Below are 18903 nucleotides of genomic sequence, written 5' to 3'. Positions count from 1 at the left end.
ATGCACTCATGGCCGGTGGTAGGCTCTCTGAGCATCATTTTACTTTACAGTATTGTCTGTATGCAACATTAGGGGGGATAATGCCATGTGGAACAGTTCAGAATACCCATCTAGTAGAGTGTTAAACAATTAATGTAAAGCATAATTTATTTTGGGTACCGAAGAAGACAACAATATTTATGTGAAAAGACAGTTTTTATTAAATATTACAGCATTTTACCTTATATGTACAACATCAAGTTTATGAAAAGGATATACACATATATTAGAAAATAAATAACTGTTCAGCCAAATCTGAATAATATTTTAACAATGATATTTTCAGTGATACATCACTTTAAACGTGAACAAGCTCTAAATTGAGCTTTTTAAGTTAATGTATTAATTTAAATAGAAAACATGCCACTTGTCTTTGTAGTTGGTCAGAATATTGAAATAATACAACAAAAGTAATACAAAAATACATAAATAGAAGTCACCCTAAAAAATACACAGAACCTTGAAAGTTTTTTGTTTTCAATCAAGCAATTCCAGTCTTGAACTAACAACTGCTTTTGTCAAAAAAGCAATGGAAAATAGTAAGCCACTCATAAACTGACATAATGTCAGTGTATACTGTACAAAGTATAATATTTACAAACACACTGCATGTTAAAGAGGGAATAATAATCAAAGGAATGTAATTGATCATAGGCAACTGTGTTCGGAGCTTAGAATGCAGCATGATGGTCATAAATGTCCTAAGGGCGTCCATCTTGCTTGTTGACTTGGGACAAAGTGGCCACATATTCTGTTTCTAACAGTGGGTTTTGAGGTTGAGGAAGCCCATCCAGCACAAAGCAGCTTGATCAGTCTATAACCTTATAAGTCTGATAAGAGGATTGCCAGCTACAAAAATAATATCTTCTGTAGTGTTCGTACTCCTCCTATAGTGTGGGGATGGCAGCCTTCTGGATCCCCATTACTGTGTCATAGAAGCAGTCCTCATTCACCACTGAGGCCAGGCTCTGCACGCTGAAGTCCCTCCCCAGGATGTTGTTGAGATCCTCTAGCGTCCCTGGCCCCTGCCCCCCCCCATGCAGGCTGCTGGTCCTCCTCTGGCCAGGATGGGACTGGGGGCACCCTTGCCTGAGCTTATTCCCCTGCTGGGACCCTGTGCTCTGCGCTGCCTCCTCCGTGAAGTTCAGTCTCTGGAGCTGGGCCTCCAGGGCGTTGGTCAGCGAGCACATCCTGGCCCGCTTGCCCAGCATGCAGCCCTCCAGGCTGGGGAGGCCGGTGGAATGACTGGGGAGCCGGGGCTCGGAGTGGGTATCTCCAGGGTGGGGGCTGCCATCTGAGTGGGTCTTGCCTGTCCTCTGGGCCTCTGTGTGGCGCTGCGGTCTCCTCCTCAGGGAACCGCCTCTAACCGGTAGGGGCTGGTTCTTACGGAGGGAGCCCAGGTGCTCTCTGGGAGCCCTCTCTGGCAGGACCCCTCTCCTGGTGCCGTCTCTGACGAGGGAGCGCAGGGCTTTCAACACACTGGCCTTACTCTCCAGACCGCTGGGAGGGGCACAAGCGGACACATGGGAGATTTAAAACAAAAAAGTTCGACGGGGTTTCTCAATTTCACGACCGGTGCATTGAATACTGATTATAACTGGTGTTTTATCGTTGAGCTGTCAGTCTCTCCTCTCACCTGCTGCAGAGCTGAAACACGGTCTCTGGCCTCCCCTCCACCTGGGACTTGGTATGAACCAGCTCCCAGATACAAGGGTTCTCTGTTCCTGTCATGATGATGGAGAACACTGTGGTCAGTTTAACTGCCACAGTGAAGACTGACCAGATGATGTGGCCAAACAAGCTGCTGCCCTACGCCAGGGTCAAGGGGTCGGAGGTCACTCACCTGCTGTGTTCCCCAGGCGGACCTGGACTGCCGACACGGGGATGAGCCAGCGGAACTTGAAGGGGTCCAGGTCCCCTGAACGTGACGTGGTCTACAGACCAGTAGAGAGACATTAGAATCCAACATACGGCATCAAAATATTTGACTTCACTTTGTCATGTTCAGTTTCAAGGGTGTACGGTGGTGAGTTAGACTCACCATCCTTTTCTTGTGCTTGCTGTTGTCCCGGTAGACCAGGATCACTGCTCTCTTGAAAACTGAACAGAGAGAAAGAGAACAGAGTTAAGTCTGAGTCATTCCTATAACGATGACTACTTCACACGTTTCATCTTTACAAAGCCTAATCTTGTGGCTAAGCTCCCCTCGCTGGCGAAAGATATCCAGGCCCACTCACCGAACAGCGTAATCTCTGGGTCCTTCCTCATGCGGCCCAGGGACGGAAGAGGGTTGAGCCAGGCCACCGAGGAGTGGACCAGGAACTCCCCCATGGAGATCTCTGTCACCTGGGGAGGGACGAGGACACTTAGCCTGTGGGGCTACAAAACAACTGCTGGGAGGCGTTTTTTCCATACAGTACTAGACAAAATCAGGTCAACTGATGAAATCAGTCAACTGCCATGCATCTGATGTGAGACGTCACATTTTTGTCTGGTGCTGTATTAGTCCATAGAATAAAAAGCTCACGCCAGCCAGTTTGTTCAAGTTGCCATGGAGTGCAGGCCTACCTCCTTCTCGGGGCCGCTCTGCTGTGCCACCAACTGGTCGAACACGGTGCCGTAGTCCTCGTAGATCTTCTGCATCTCGTTGATGTGACTGGCCACCTTCTCCATGGCTTTCAGGGCCTCTAAAATGGTGACAGAGAGCAAGAAAGTTGTTCAAAAACACAGATTGGTGTGTGTTTGCAGCGTGTTTGTGTGTGTGTGTGTGTGTGGAGGGTGTTCATATTAGCATCTGTGTGTGTACCTGTGAGGTGGCTGTGCTCCTCACTCTCGGAGTCGGTCAGGGACACCAGCTCTCGGAGGAGCAGGGGGTACTTAAGCACTCTCTGGACCGGCTTGATGAGGTAAGACTCCAGGGTGGACGAGTGCTGCTTTGTGGGGTTCCTCGCCTCCAAGAACTCCTTGAAGGCCCGGTCTGTCTTGGCTGTAGAGAGAAAGAGATAATGAATCAAGAGAGTTATGACTTTTCATTTGATCATCTGACAGTTCAGAGCATATTATGTGAGGCAGAGAGTAATGTCACAGGGATGTGTATGTCTACCGTAAATTATCATGATCCTTACCTCGTTCTAGAACTTTCTGAACCTTGATGTGGTTGGCACAGAAGCCGCTGTAGAGCTTGAAGTGGTCAGCATAGTAGAGGAAGGACCCACCCAGCGAAAAAAGTAGTTTCTGGATGCAGAGAGGGAGAGAGAATTCAGGATCAGACCGGGTCAGAAGGTCAGACCACGGGAACTCCCGAAGTAGCACGGATTCACAATGAAACCCACTTGGTTGAACAATATCGGGCTGGCATGGATGTCTGTAGGTGGTTGTACCTTGAACTGCTCGGGCGTCTCCAGGGAGCTGAAGTTGGGGGAGGAGGCGATGCGCTCCTCTAGGGTGTGGAGGAACACTTTCTGGAAGTCCAGCATCTCGGGGAGACTGCCGAACAGGGACTCCATCTGGGGGAGTGGGGAGAGAGCACCACGGTCAGGATAGGGAAGTAACCAAGGGCCTAGTGACAAATGATTACATTTGAGGTTTGTAATCCCTCCCTCGTCCTCCCTGGCTGTACAGTACCTCGTCCTGGCTGAGGAAGGTTTCGCTCTGAAGGGGGGTCAGGTATATATCAAACAGACACACCAGGTCCTGAGAAACAGATGGGGAGACTTCATCAGGCTCCGACATCATCACCAGAAGACTGCAACATCATCGCTAGCTGACTGAATCATCATTATCATTATCATCATCATCATCATCATCATCATCATCATCATCTTAGGACTGAAAAACCTTCACTCATTAGACATGCAGGTTCAAGAGCACCCAGCAGATGCTAAGAAATGGGCAGGCGTTCACAGATCATTAACAAACAGATAAACAGGCACCAAGATATCGTCAGTTATAGATGCTCATACAGGACTTGACGCTGCTTCCCAGGCGTCATGAGAACGTGGCGAGGTCCTCACCTTTACGTAGGACTTCTCGGTGTCCACCAGCTCCTGGATGACCTTGCACAGCCTCTCGGAGATGGACATGTGTCTGGGGCAGGGCCGCTGGGGGCCGGGCTCAGCCGAGTAGGGGTTCCTCTGACCGTCCACCACCGCCCCGCAGTCCTCTGGGAAGGTGTGGTACAGCGAGCAGACCGTCTCGACGTTCTGAGAGAGCGGAGAGCAACAGCAGGGGGGAACGCGTTAGCTCAGAATTTCTCTTCGCTGAGCTTTACTCGAGGTGTTGGGATTAATGCGTCAGCTCAAATGTGCTGTGACAACAACCTAGTAATTGTGTCAGTTGAAATCGTCCACCCTCTTTGTTGTGTGAGGGCTGAGGCCAGTTTTATTCTGGTTACAGAGAGAGAGAGGGCCAGGTTTAAGCTAGCGATGCTACCGTATCATAGTCATAAGAGAGAGGGATCAAGAGAGATTTGGATTTAGACACTGTAATATAGGTAAACACTGCTATCTAGGGGGCCTCTGGGGCCTGAGACAAAGCCTGCCTCATTCACCAACAGTAATTACGCAGCTGTTAAATACAGGACTTCCCTGGACGATAACTGTTTACTTCATTATCAGATTAAACTTTGACAGGATGATAGTGGGATGAGTGCAACAAAGGCGGTCTACTTCAACGGAACATCCAGGAGAGCTCCAGCGCCACGGTGCAAGATTCTAGCTGTCGTCGATTTCTCAAAATACGTCCACCTATCCACAAAGAGACCCCCCAGTTTCCCCCGCCAAAAGATCTGGAGCGTGCAGAATTGCCCAGTTAAGGCATTATCGGCGGGTCTCACACAGTCGACACCCGGTGGGACGCGTAACAGGAAGGGGTTCCCAGGCGGGGCTTTGGCCATTTGTCATCATAATTTGTCCTGCCAGGCTGTAATAAAGTGCTGACACAAACCTGATGAATTCCCCTGGTTGGGAACTGCTGCAGTCCGGCTTTTAATGCCCCAGGAATGCAAGCAGAGGGCGAGACCGGAACGGTGAAATATAATATTCATAATACATAAGGATGAACATTTATGAGCTTATTATTTCCCCCAACACACCCGGCGCATCTCAGAGAACTGTGTGTGTGCAAGTCGTACCTCTTCTCTGCGATAAGACTGCAACTGTAATATCCACACATTCCCACGACTCCCAGTCAAACAGTAGGCAATGATATCACAGCAACACAATACACACACAGCACAGACTATACAGTGCCAGTACATTCCCAGTGGCCCAGGACACACACACACACACACACAGAGTGAAACGCTCTGAAAGTGTTACCAGCAGGGCGATCCCATCGGCGGCTTGTTTGCAATTCATGCAAGAGGCCACGTCATCCAGAAGCCCGGCCACCTTGTCCTTGAAGGACTGCCTGAGGGAAGTCAGGGTGACATCGGGGAAGAGCTCCCTCAGCTCCCCCTCCTCCTCCAGGGGCAGGACCCAGCACATGGCCCCTACGGACGGGAGCGGTCAGTACTCCTGGGGTATGTCTCTGGCTGCGCTCGGAGGTGGACAGGAACGGCCTCCTACACCCCGCCCCGGGCGTTGTTGTGTTCTCCTCGAGCAGCCATAATCCCCGGGTTAGCCCTCTCTCTCCGTCATAAACACTCGGGGAGTAAAGCCGGGATTAGCGGCTCGGGGCTCACGTGCAGACAGGGCTCCTGGAGTCTGGGCTTCAGGAGACGCAGGCAGCCCGCCCGCCAAGGAAGGACTTCAGCGAAAGCGGAGGAAGTGAATCATGGGACTCAAGGGGAAATCGTGTTTGATTCGCAGCCACCTCAAGGACACGACGACGAGAGAGGAGCAGTCTCCAAAGACGTCTCCCTGATGTGCGACGGTCCCCCTGCTGCTCAGGTGTGGTCAACTGTGGTTGACCACAGTCCAACAGTCTCTTGTCTTCCCACTGAGGAGTATGGCTCCTCCTGATCACGGGCTAATCCTGACCAGGCACGCCGTCAAACACACCACTCTCCCTTCAGAAACACACGTGCTCAATGCACACACACACACACACACATACACACACACTCCGTCTCACCTGTCCAAGCTGCTCTGTGTCATCAGCGATGAGCCGTGGCTGCTGAGGCGTGTCATCGGTGGCAGGAGCTACGGAACTCTCTGGAACCTCCTGGGCAGCCAGTGGCATATCTGAGAGACATGGGGAGGGTCGACAGGACAGTAGTCAAATAGACGAGCAAAGGGACAGAGAGAGTTCCTGGGTTGTGGAGGATTTTGTGGCAGTTTTACAGCCCTCCGGGGGATGGAAGGGCATCTCTTTGCTGGTGGTTAAATGCACCTGACTGGTGTCAACGAGCATTGATCTAGCTCCAGTAAAAGCCCAGCGATTCAGGCAATTTATTTGGCCTCCCTCTCTTCTTTCTGGGGGCTTTCCACCGCTTCTATGGCATCAGGCCAACAACAAAGCAGCGCGTCTCTGTCAACTACTACTTCATTTGGATTGTCATGGACAGGATGATGCCGTATACCCACGGCAGTGTTTGAAACTCATTTGTCACTAAATATCCTCATATGTCCTCCCTGGGTTTTATATATAGCCATCTCCGCGAAGAGGCCCATTTAGATGATGACCGGGTGGCGCCCCCCGGTGGAACCTGCCATCTGTTGTCAGTTTGCACTAATTACAGCAACCTGGCACCCAGCAGCATGGTGTGGAGGCGTGTTCCCCTCCCCTCGTCTGCATATACACTGCGTTCTGAATCGCATACTACCCTACTATATAGTATGCCAAAACAGGATGTAGTATGTCCCAATACATAGTATGCCACATGCAGTATGGCAAAAATACCAGGATGTCCTACTACATCCGGTCGTATATTGCAGTATGCAAGCCAGCAAGCTTTTCTGGCTATTCTGACCCACAATCAAATCAAATGATTCAGAATCGATTCATGAATCCCAAAATCGATCTTTTATTTAATGAATGAATTAATAAATGAAGGAATGAATAGTTCATTCATTCATTCATTCATTTTTGGAAATCAGTATCGATACCCAGCCCTAGTATTGATGTGTTGCATAACTTGGAAGTCATGTAATTAAGGTTACAGCTAAAAAAACAGTAACACTAACTGAATCGATATTGAATCAAATCGAATTGAATCGTGATAATCGATTCTGAACCTTGTGAATCGGAATAGAATCAATTCTTGAAATTCGAATCGATACCCAGCCCTATGTGCGAGTCGTGACAGCTGTAGACGAATGTCGCGTTATGGACAGCGACGGATGTGGGCAAATTTCAAGGCGCAATGTTATGACAAGGTAGTATGTCCCAATTGGATGCCTACTGCTTGCAAAGTGCGTACTTTCTAAGGGCAGCTGTAGTAGGTACTGGTAGTAAGAAGTAGAAGTATGCGATTCGGAACGCAGCCACAGCCTCAAGTACCCAGGCTGGAGGGCCCCTCTCTCTGGCGCCCTCTGGTGGGAGGAAATCTACACCATATATCTATATGGCAATGAACACTGAGGCCCCCAGCAAACCGGGCTGTATAGTAACTTAAAAAAAAATATGGAGCTTTTTTTCTAGAATGGCATTGATGCTTTTGCGGTTCAGGTTTACCTGCGGGCCAGGGGGGGAGGTGGCTGGGGGGCGGTGGGGGGGGTGCAGGTGGACAGGGGTCGCTGGGGTCGCAGTCCGGCCAGGCCGAGCTAAGGTCCTCGGGGTCAGCCTCCTGGCGTCTGAGCAGCAGCTGGAGGTGGAGGTGGTTGAAGAGCGTGTGCATCAGGCCCAGGTCCAGCGTGGACACGCAGGTGCCGTTCAGGACCAGGATCTCATCCCCCGCTCGCAACCCTGGAGACAGACAGGAGACACCCCTCAGCGTTGGGATATACACGGAGGCTTCGCATTCTAATGCTATGTACAGATGTCCATCAACTTTGATTTGGGAATGCGTCTTGTATTTTTAAACAGACTATTATTGCTACGCGATGGACCTACCCTCAGCGAACGCCAGCCCCTCTGGACTGACCTCACTCACGTAGACGTGGCTCTTCCTCAGTCCGTCCACATGGCCGGTGACGGCAAAACCTGCGCGAGGGAGAAGCAGCGGGTCAGGGCATAGGAACACACGACGGCGCGCTGGTTTAGCTCCCTTCCTCGCCTGCTCCGTCAGACCACGGGCGCACCGCACCATCTCTCGGACGCACACTCGCGTTACTCACCGAAGTCCACCACTGTGTCCGGGCGGGACAGCTGTACGGAGAACGCGTCGAGGGGGAACACCTCCAGCTCCTCGTGCACCTGTTCAGGGGGGGAAGCAGGGAGAGGAGTGAGCCGACGTGGGCCGTGAAATAACGTCGGCGATATGAAGACTGGACTCGGCCGTGTGAAGCGGCGAGTGGTCTCTGAGAGTCGTGGCCGGGGGTCTCACCAGGTCTCTGACCGGGTCTGTGGGGGCTGCCGTGCTGATCTCTGAGTCCTGACCCACACGCCTCCCGACGCGCAGGCAGTGCTGGCTCGGGTCCAGCTGCCTCTCCTGGAACCAGACGCCAGAGTGTGGGTCAGACACATCAAACAACCACACTGACAGAATTACTACAGTCCCTCTCGGCTAAAGGAACGTGGTGAACAATTTTTTTATTAAGGCCTCAGGTGCAATTAAACCAGAGGCTTAAGCACTATACAGCTGTTCTCTACGAGGTCTTCTCCTCGGTTGACATCCCAGTCACCTGTGAATTCCTGGGAAAATGCTGATGCGGAGTTTATGATCTTACAGTGGAGTGGATGTATTAGTAATGGGAAGATGGGGGTTTGCTTACCTTACACACCAAAGACAGTACGTCTGATACGAGCAGATCCGGTTTTAGGGACACTGTGACGGCTTCGTTGTCAGGCATGTTCACGGTGACAGTTTCCAATGTGCTATACCACGGAAGGCCTTCAGATGGTGCTATTAGCTGCGTTTTGGCAAGCGCATCCAACTGCTGTAACAGAGGAGACAAAGATGATTCATTAAGTTTGAGAAGCTGACTAAGCTTCTGAGCAAAGGGTCATACACTTAATACCTCAGTCTGCCATTTAACATGTCTTAAGGATTCTCCCATTATGAGACCTCTGCCAGAGGATGCACTTAAGCATTAAATATTCACTCTAACAACAAACTCACAACCACTAATACATCTGTAAAAATCAATAATTAAAAGCGTTTTAAAACCCCTGAGATACTGGCGTTCACATGTCCCTCACAGCTGTTTTATGAGTCTGTTGAACCAAAGCCAAAAGCCACTGAATGCACACAGCAACAGGTCAGTGTGTGTGTATATGTGTGTGCGAGTGCACACAGGGGTGAATGGGGGGGGGGGGCGTATTCTCCATCAGTACAGAGGGATTAACACTTTGTGACAATGGAATTCTGGGAGAAGAAAGGCCCTCCGTCCGCCCTCACTCCGAACGCCCCGCCCCCCTGCGCCCGCCTCTCTCTCCTGGCCCTCACGACGCTCCCGGGCCGCCTCACGCCTGGCTGTTTGCAGTGAGCCAGTGTCAACAGATCAGCAGGCTGTTGTGACAGCTGTGCCAAGCCCAACTCCGTGTGAATACAAAGCCTCCCCTTCCACGCCCACCCCCTGGTCATCACCCCCCCCCCCCCCCCCCCCCTCCCCCATCGGAGGATTAGCGAGTCTGAGGAATAGATAGGCTACAGCGCTCCCAGCACCTGGACCTGGTTAAACATGAGGGAAGACTCAATAAAGAGATGGGAGGTTGAAGGCTGATAAATCCTGTTTGGGAAAACAGAAGACTTTAGATCCCCCAAAAGTACAGCGTTACACGGTCACATGAAAGGCCGAAAGAAGATGCCTTCTCATGCTTCACGTGATGCCATGAAAGGGAAAGTTAACAAGCCAACCATACTGTACCTCTGAGCTGCAGAAGCTGGGGATATTTCCAGGCAGCCCGGCACTTTGGCCTTCGAAGATCTGCGAAATGGAGAGGAAAGGGCACGCACATTCAGAGAGTGACTCAGGACGAAAATGCACACTAAAAATAAGAACAGTGAGTCTATATTTACGTTTAATTAAAAACCATCTATCTAAACCAAAGGCTTTGATACTAATTCTGATCCAGATAGAAACCAAAATTAGCCCAGAGGATTCACGAAAGAAATGAGGGGTTCTGGCGAGGCTGAAATTACAGGTCTGGGAGTCAGACAGATGGAGCAGCCGTAATCAGGCAGCCCGGGGAAGGAGACTGTCTCCGCTGGCCCCGCGTGCTAGTCTGCCCCCTCCGCTAGCTGCCCACGCCAACCCCAGCCCAGGACCACCGCGGAGGTCTCGCAGAGGATTGTTCTTTTGGCTGCTGATCTGAGTTGAGAGAGTCAGGGAGTTGAGAGAGTCAGCGGTTCCCTGCTTTTCTCACTGACTCCTGTCACCTCTTCATCACAGCTCTCTGGAAGCAATTACAAGCTCCTTAAAGTGACTACATGAACCCCCACCCTTCACATAAAAAAAACAGATCGCTGGCAGCTAGAAGCGAGTGAAGAGCCCCTTCGGTAAACCTAAGGTTGTGGGGCGTTTAGCGGACAGCGTGGTTTACGCGAACCATCTGTTTGCCCCCACTGGCACACTGCAGCTTGCTACAGTTAACCACACGACTTCTACTAAAGCCTCCTCCATCTCTGTTCCATAAAATGCCCCCGCTGAGATGATCCTCTCTCTTTCTCAGGCTCGTAACAATGACTTGGACTGTTGGGACGACTCTCCCTGTCAGTAATGAGGGAATTGTAATATGGAAATGGAACCCGCCAGCTTGACCTGTCCACTTCACATAATGTCTTTGGATCCCAGTTCCACTTCTGATAACGCGCCTGGCCCCCCCTGGGCATCATGCCAGGGTACAGTATGTCTGTCTGGACCAGCCTCTGACCAGGCCAGAGAGCGGCTGAGTCTATGTACACTACTGTATGTGAGGCGGTGCCATCAAGAGCACGTCAACAGTGAGCACGTGTTGGGGGAGGGAGGGAAAAAGATATATAAATAAACAGCGATGGGGGGGGGGGGGTCTCACAAGAGACGCGTCCCCCAGCAAGGTTACAGACACGACAGCTACTCCTAAATATAGACCATTCACTCTGAGGAGTATTTGTCAAGCAGGGCCAGGGGCCTCAGGGTGTCAGGGTGTTGCGCAGCTGACTTGAGTACACTTCAGCGCATGATGAGAATACCAGCAGCCGGCTACCGCCCTGACGGGGGGAAACAACGTACTCCCTGCTCCGGTGCCACAGTTTGTGACATTTTCCAAACGCAGAGGAAAAGATAACTTCGCGATTGGCTTCCCCCGTCGTCTATTGGAAGCGTTGCGAGTTCCAAGTTGGAGAGCATGCGCGGGGAACGGGTAATTTATGGCTCGCTGCCCGCGAGGAGGGCTTGAGACGCATTCCAGGAACCCGCTACTCAGATGGATGTATCAAACAGGCTTTCTGTTCCACACAGAAGGCCCACAGAAACGTGCCGTCCAGCCGGAAGCCAAGAGGTCCCTTGTAAAGGACTGTTTATACGGGTGATAAAAAAAAAGGAGAGAGGCAAATGGCCTTCCAGAGCCAGGGGGAAAACCCCCCACAGATCCCTCCAGGTTGATAGGTTAAGCCCGTCTAATAAAGGCTTTACAGGTTAATCCACACAGCAGAACCCCACCTTCACTCCTGAACGGGCTTATCTTCCCCCGCGTTATTCACAAGTCGGAGGGAGTGAGAGAAAGGGATGGAAAAGGTTGAACTGGACAAGGCAGGTTTTTTATTACGATACCTGGGACACAGACTGCCTCTTCTCTTTGCTCTGTTTGGTCAGGCTGTCCAGGCCCTTGAGGGAGGAGAAGAGGCCCCTCTTGTTGCGTGCCCCCCGGGTGAGAGATCGGCAACGGCGCCGCAGGGTCGCTTCGTCACGGGCGCAGATCTGAGATGAGGCAAAGGAGAGTCTTGCTGAATTCACACGTGAACTCTCAAGAGAACCGATAGCTAAACATATTACAGTTGAGCCTTTCAACAACAATCATAGATTTTTGCAAATACCCCCCCCCCGACAAAAAATTGTGGAAGGTTGTGGGGGCGGGGCATGCGGGGGCGGGCCTCACCAGGGCATGGAAGGAGGATACTGAGAAGATCCCCAGGCGGCCCAGGGTCATCTTGGAGGGCCGGGCAGCCACAGCCAGGAGGCTCTTGGGGTTGGGCAGCTCGCTGCCCTGCAGGCTGGCCAGGTAGCAGCGCATGCGGAACAGGTCCATGTTGAACTTCTCCAGGTTCTGCTCCCACTGCTGGATCTGAGGGTGCACACACACACACACACACACACACACACACACACACACGGTCAAAACACCGTGAAGGGGAGAGGGTGGACCATCCTCCAAAGGGCCTCTCTGTTGCAAGAACAAGACATGCTGGGAGTTATGTCACACCGTCACATCGAATCACCCTCATAATACAACTAGTGAGGAGGCACGAAAGGAATCCCCACTTCTCATCCCTCTCCCCTCTCTCTCTCCTTCTCCACAGAGGGATACAGTGTAATTGAGGGTGGAGGGGGGGTGAGTTTAATCTAGAGACAAGGCCCAAAGAGATTCACTTCAAATGCCAGAGTGCTGGTATCGCTTTCAGAGAGACGGACATCAAAGGAAGCGGGGACGTTTGGAGTTGAGCCCAGCTGTAGCGGAGCTCAGGCACCAAAGTTTGATCCCCCTAACTGCCCTCAAACTGACCGTGACCCCCCACCCCCACCCCGCCATTAAGAAGAAAGGAGCTCTAACTAGCTGTAATACTGTTCTGGGAAAACCCTCGCCTTGTTTACTCGTCGGCGGGGGGGGGCAGTCTGAAGATAAGTGGAGACGCAGGCTGATTCACTGCTGTCAGCACATCAGCATTTGGTGTATTACGCAATAAAACAGCCTCGTCTGGTTTTCCAGTCAAGAGTGGGACTCTGCGAAGAGGGGGAGAGAATGATGGTAACTGCCCATTAGACTGAGAACATCTGGAACACTAATAAAAATTCCACGTGGAGCAATGGCAGCGTACAGTACAGTACTCAGGCCTGGATGCATACAGGCCTCAAACACCTCGAGATGGTTCACTGCCAAGACATCTATAAGGTTCTAGGTACAGTGTTCCACAAGGACACCATGGCTTAATTTATTTATTTTTGCCGTTACACCACGTCGGAGCTTGTGGGCCACATTTACAGAAACGAGAGGAAGTCATGCAGGTGGATGTCTCTCTCTGGTGGTTGTGGGACGGCCTGTTTGCATTTTCACCCCGAGACACTAATGACCTAATTGCCCAATTTTAACCAAACTGCTTGTTCTGGCCCTTGATGTTCTTCACACAAAATGCCCGCTCTTCAACCCCCCCCCCCCGCAGACCCCCTCTCACCTGGCTCTCAATGGCCTTCCTGTTCTTCTGATCGGTGACCACTGACAGCTGCAGCTCGGCCATCTTTTTCATCTTGCCGTCCATGTCGATCTTCTGGAGCAGGGCGCGCGTCTGGCCGCGCAGCAGGCGCACCGTGTCCTCCTTGCCCTGGCGCTTGGCCAGGAGGGAGGCGCTGGCTGAGTGGATGGCGGTCACCCAGTTCTCCAGGTCGGTCTGATTGGCCGCCTGTGAGGAGCGGGCGGGACAGCGGGCCAGGTGACTCAGTGCCAGGGGCAGGGAAACATGGCTCCCATTACAACTCTTTTCTTCCTCCCAGGCAGTCATCCTAAAGTGCCAGACAAAACCCCCTCCACAAATTCATCACCTCCCTCCCTCCCTTCTCTCACTGACACAGGCCAAGACTCCGCGTTGCCATGGGGATGCTGACTAGATAGGTCTACAGTGTGATTTGTGTGTCTGGTAAACACTCCATAACTGAATCAAATAGACGTTACTCTGGGAACAAAAAAGGTGCTTTCATGCTTGTACGACTGGTGCGAAAAGGAGACAAGACTTTCCCTCTCGGAAAAAAGAGGTCAACAACCCCATACTGCCAACAAGCAGACAGTGGTCGACTCAAGCCAGCCAACTGAAACTTTTCTTCACAGCCCGTCAATTAAACTCTGCTATAGAACGTGCATTATCACAATGGAGCTGTGGGGCTGGCAATATGGACAGGATGTGACCAAAACCAACATAGTCATTACCGGCCGCAACAGCAGCACATAAAATCCTAAAAAACACCCCAGGCCAGCCCATAACTGTGGTTAGCACATAGTCTCTTAACGCGATGCTGTAGTGAAGGAGCTGTTATATAATATAAACCTTCTGTAACATTTCTGTCCAGCCTTATTGGTGGTGCCTTAAGTACAGCTGAGAAAACCCTCACAACGTTCCAACACACTCACACTTCTAATAAACACGCCTTAAAAAGCACAATGGACTGTAATATGCAACTAATGGACAGACGCTACTGGTTGTGGTGCGTGGACAAACCGCTGCTGATGCAACGCTCTGAGGAGAACCGACCTGAAACAGGTAGACGTCTCCGTAGGCGTTGCTCAGGCAGAAGACGTTCTCTTTCTTGGGGTGCTCGGGTACGGCCTGGACCACGCTGTCCTCGGCCAGCAGGGCGTAGCGCGGGGACAGCTCCTGCTCCGGACTACTCTTCCCATAAGTCTCGTAGAACAGGAGGGTACAACCTACACCAGAGATGGAGGAGAGATTAGACAGAGCTAAACTCAACACAGCACTGTGGACGGCATCCAAACGAGTCTTACAGCATATTGTGTCTCAGTAGTACGCGACGCACAGCGCCGGGCAGCGCGGTATGAAACGGGGGAATAACATAACATTTGCCGTAGGTGAAGCTTATTTTCCCGGGTTTGGCGGGGCGGAACACACCTTTGAGTGTGACCCAGTACTGCCGCCACTTGCGCCGGGCCACCAGCTCCAGCTTCCTGTCCTTGTGCAGAGTGAGGAGGGGTTTGAAGGAGAGCCAGCCCGCCCTGCGCACCACGCCGTGCTCCTTCTCAAACAGCAGGTCCAGCTGCTCCAGAGAGCCCAGGGACCCGCTGCTGCTCCCCCCGCCGCCCTCGCCCCCTCCCCCCTCCTCGCCCCCTCCCCCCTCCTCCCCCTCCGAGGGCTCGGGCCGCTCCGGCCCACAGCAGCCCGTCTCCAGCTCCTGCATGAAGTTCTCGTAGATGTTCTGCCTCAGGGCGTCGTTGTGGTTCTGCAGGCCCGGTTGGGCCCTGGTGGACCCGGAGCAGCCCGCTGACAGGGTCTGGGTGTGGAGGGGGTTCCACAGGGAGCCGCTCATCTGGGAGCTGGAGTCAGCGAACCCCAGGTCCACTCCACTGCTGAAGACCTCACTGGCATTGCTCCCATAGGGCTCCTGAAGAGAGAAGGTTGAAGGATACATTCAAGGGTAAATATAGCCCACTGTGTGAAAAAGCCTAACACAGCCCTCTAACAATGATGTATACAATATTCATATCCTATGTAAAAAATATGAAATTCTTTGTGAAATGACATAACATGATACCAGTCTGCATCAGTTCATCAGATACAGTAATATGAATAACCGGTATCTGAAATCTGGTGTTTAAAATAAAGAGACATGGATATTACTATATCGACCAAACCAGAGGTTGTGTATATCCATTACTTCACAATCTTTCCACGGTGCAAGGAACAGGACAAAGCATCTCTTCATGTGAATGATTAACTTCGCTAATGGCGATCAATAGGCACTTCCTTTTACAAGAGAAAGGTAGCAGGCTAGTCTTACAGACACAGCAGGCTTTTGGGTCTCTGACAACATAGAGCTGGAGAATCAGGGTCATGTTATGTTAAACACTATTATTACTTCAGCCCCCATTCCCCTGGCCTCTGTGAAGTCACTGGTGCATTCAGACCGTACGGTGCTCAAAAATCATGTTCTGTCTGACTGTATCTGGATCAAAGCAATTTTCTCACAAAAAGGATGAGGAAAAAACTGTCCCCTGACAATTGATCTTTACATGCTGTTGCATAATTTCGTTCACGATGACCTGAGGTTCTGAAAATGGAGAGGGCTACCTAGTGTAACCTTTTGTAAAACATGCTCATGTTTAGGAGATGTTAACAGTGACCTAAATAGCCGGATTTTGTGTTTCAGGGAATAATGCACACCGCTATCTCTGACGCTCTGAGTTTTCTTTCTTCTGTCAAAGCGCCACAGTGACGCACGAGGGATCTGTGCTGTACAATGAGATTACCATCAGACACAATCAGGACGGGGTCTCCCAACAGTGGGGGCTGGTGATCTAATAAGGAGTCTACATGCCCAGTGATACACTCCTGCCTCCACTTTGGTCTCTCTTTCCCTCCTCTAACCCCCCCCCCCCTGCTCACCTGCAGCCTTCTCTTCTTCCTGCTCAGACTTCCTGTCCAGTCGCTCAGACGCCTGATGCGGCTCTTGAGGGAGTCCTTCCTGCTGTTGCTGCTGGCGGCGGCGGCGGTTGCGGCGGGCTCCGCCTTGCGGCAGGGCAGCGTGTGGGAGGAGTAGCAGCGCTGGTCCTCGGGGCCCTCCTCCTGGATGACGGCGTCCAGCACGGACGCCAGTGAGGCCCGGTGCCGGGGGGGGGCGTCCCGGGCCGGCGCCGCACGGTAGGCGGAAACCGCGGCGGGCGCGGCGGCGTACAGGTCAGCCAGGGACACGGCGGGGGAGCCCAGGCCGAGCTCCCGCCGGTCGGCGTGGAGGATGGAGTCGCCTATCCCGCTGTCCTCGGTGCGGCCGGACGAGCAGGTGTTGTAGCCGTTGATGCTGTAGCCTCCGTTGGCGTCCGCGGCCGGGAACAGCAGGCCGGTGCTGAAGCCCGGGGAGATGTCCTCGGTGCGGGCCGAGGAGAAAGTGTCGTAGCCGCTGCTGCTGTAGCCCTCCGCCGCCTGGCCGCAAGCGAAGACGCCGCCGTCCGCCAGCTCGGCCGCGTTACCCCAGGGCGAGTCGTACCAGGAGCCCTCGGAGCTCAGCGAGCTGCCCTTGCTGGTCCTGAGCGAGGGCTCCTGACCCTGGCCCTCCGCGGGGCCCGCCCTGGCGTTGGTGAACTCCACGCGCATGCTGCCGTCCTCGCTGAGCAGCACCTTGGGGCTGCCGCGGCTCTCCGGGGGCCCCTCGCCCGGCCCGCCGCCCTCGCCGCCGCCGCTCTCCAGGTAGCCGTAGCGATGGCCGCTCTTTCGTGCCGCCGCGTCCCCTCGGCCGCACCTCTGCGGGGAGCTGGGTCTCAGCCTGCCGCCGCCTCCTCCTCTGGCCCCCTTGGCCACGTGCTCATAGTGACGCGAGTCGTAGGGCTGGCTGGTCTTGTGCTGGGGCAGGTAGCCCCTCCCCGCAGCTCTGGGCCTGTACCCCGAGACCGCCTCGCTGCCCCGCCACCAGCTGTGGGGGGACTGGACTTCCTCCTTCCTGGAGTGGAACTTCAGAGAGCAGGGTTTGGGTTTCCCCGGAACCATAGAGCCACTGTATTGGCTGTCAGTGTTTCCCATTCTGATCTGTTTGGGCCCAAAACAAGAGACATTTTTAAGAAAACACAAAGAGACTAAAAATAATAAATAATACAAACAATATGCTTTAACAATGAAGGGCATAAAAGCACACTGCTGTTAAGCTGAATGTTTACATACATAAATCTATATGTTTATGCCTTATACTTATAGTAAACAAACCAGTCTTACCAGTTGTAGCGTCTGTCCTCAGGACAAACTCAGACACTTCTCTGCATACTTCTGCTCCCCAGCGCTGGAGTCTGCGCTGTTGTGTGAGCTCTTCAGGACTGAGCACCTCTCATGCACACACACACTCACGCAGCTGCTCGCTCGCTCTCCCTCTCTCTCTCTTTCACTCTCTCTTTCTCTCACAGGCTCATCTGTAGGGAAACAGAGGAGGGAGGGGCTTTGGTTAGATCCACACAGACTGCCTTGTGTGAGCCCACTGTGGTCAGGACCCCCTTTCCAACCCCCCACCCAAAATCTAAACACCCCCCTCTCTCCATCCCCATCACGCAGACCCCTTCCATGACGTACCCCTGCTGAAGGGGCTTTTAAAAGCAGACTTCATTCTGTCTCCTGTTTATTTTGGTTCCCTGGAATTCCAAGCAATTTTCTCCCCACTTTTTTCCCTGTTAACTTCACTCTGAGTTGAAGTCATCATCAGACAGTGCTATTTTAAGCATCAACACTAGGAACACCTCCGAGCTTTTCATAAAATAAGGATTTGAGAAACTCCAACCGAAAATGACATCCAACAGCTAAAACTGAATGATATGACGAGAGCCTCCCAAGGTAAAGTCCCATTCCAGACATCCATTCGAAGAACGGGATACGCACTATGACATGGATGAAAAACGACAGCCACTGCAGTATTTCCTGAAAGAGAAAAAGACACTTGAGGCTTTTACGTCTCGCAAAAGAGCTCTCATTTCCTGAGAGAGACAGGGGGGGTCAGAGGTCAGGGTGGACGGCGGTTCACGGTGTTCCAGCGGTAACTAAAGCAGCGCTACGCCTATCCTGTCCCTGGGCCCATTCACAGAGCAGGGGAGAGAGAGGGGCAGTACAATCCATCAAACCTCTCACCCCAAACGCAACTACGACCCCTGACCTTTTTCATTTAAACAACACGGGGAGCCGAGACATCCAATCAAACACTGGAGAAATGCTGAAGAACTGTTTCCCCCGAGGGGGTCGTCGGGGGGCCAGAATATTCAACAGGACAGAGAAGTCGCCGTTGTCAGATTGTCACACTCAAGTGTCCTCCGGGCAGGTTGGACTCGCTGACTGTGTCGGAGGCGGGCGCTCTCGGCCGAGGGCCCTCGCGGTGGGCGGAGCCCGGGCTTTGTGGCGAGGTTGTCGGCTTGCGCTCAGACGAGTGGCCGTGAATG

The 18903-nt window shown here is 52.4% G+C and overlaps 1 protein-coding gene across 1 annotated transcript; it reads right to left on the bottom strand.

Annotated features, from left to right (window-relative positions):
* Nucleotides 1–926: 926 nt before the first annotated feature.
* tiam2b (TIAM Rac1 associated GEF 2b) lies at nt 927–17512 on the bottom strand (the record flags this gene model as incomplete). The annotated part of the gene is made up of 24 exons (XM_084440066.1): nt 927–1539; nt 1676–1763; nt 1883–1973; nt 2081–2139; nt 2277–2385; nt 2608–2726; nt 2846–3025; nt 3165–3273; nt 3420–3545; nt 3664–3732; nt 4053–4241; nt 6115–6224; nt 7657–7887; nt 8035–8124; nt 8259–8337; nt 8468–8572; nt 8856–9020; nt 9951–10010; nt 11835–11981; nt 12160–12345; nt 13451–13675; nt 14519–14691; nt 14894–15383; nt 16385–17512. 24 exons carry the CDS (start codon nt 17510–17512, stop codon nt 927–929), a joined length of 4941 nt encoding a protein of 1646 aa, XP_084296192.1.
* Nucleotides 17513–18903: the final 1391 nt, after the last annotated feature.

Source organism: Borostomias antarcticus (genome assembly GCF_949987555.1).
Source record: "Borostomias antarcticus genome assembly, chromosome: 6".
NCBI classification, from domain to species: Eukaryota; Metazoa; Chordata; class Actinopteri; order Stomiiformes; family Stomiidae; genus Borostomias; species Borostomias antarcticus.
Note: the sequence above shows the minus strand (reverse complement) of the source record. Positions and strands in the feature narration are given on the sequence as shown.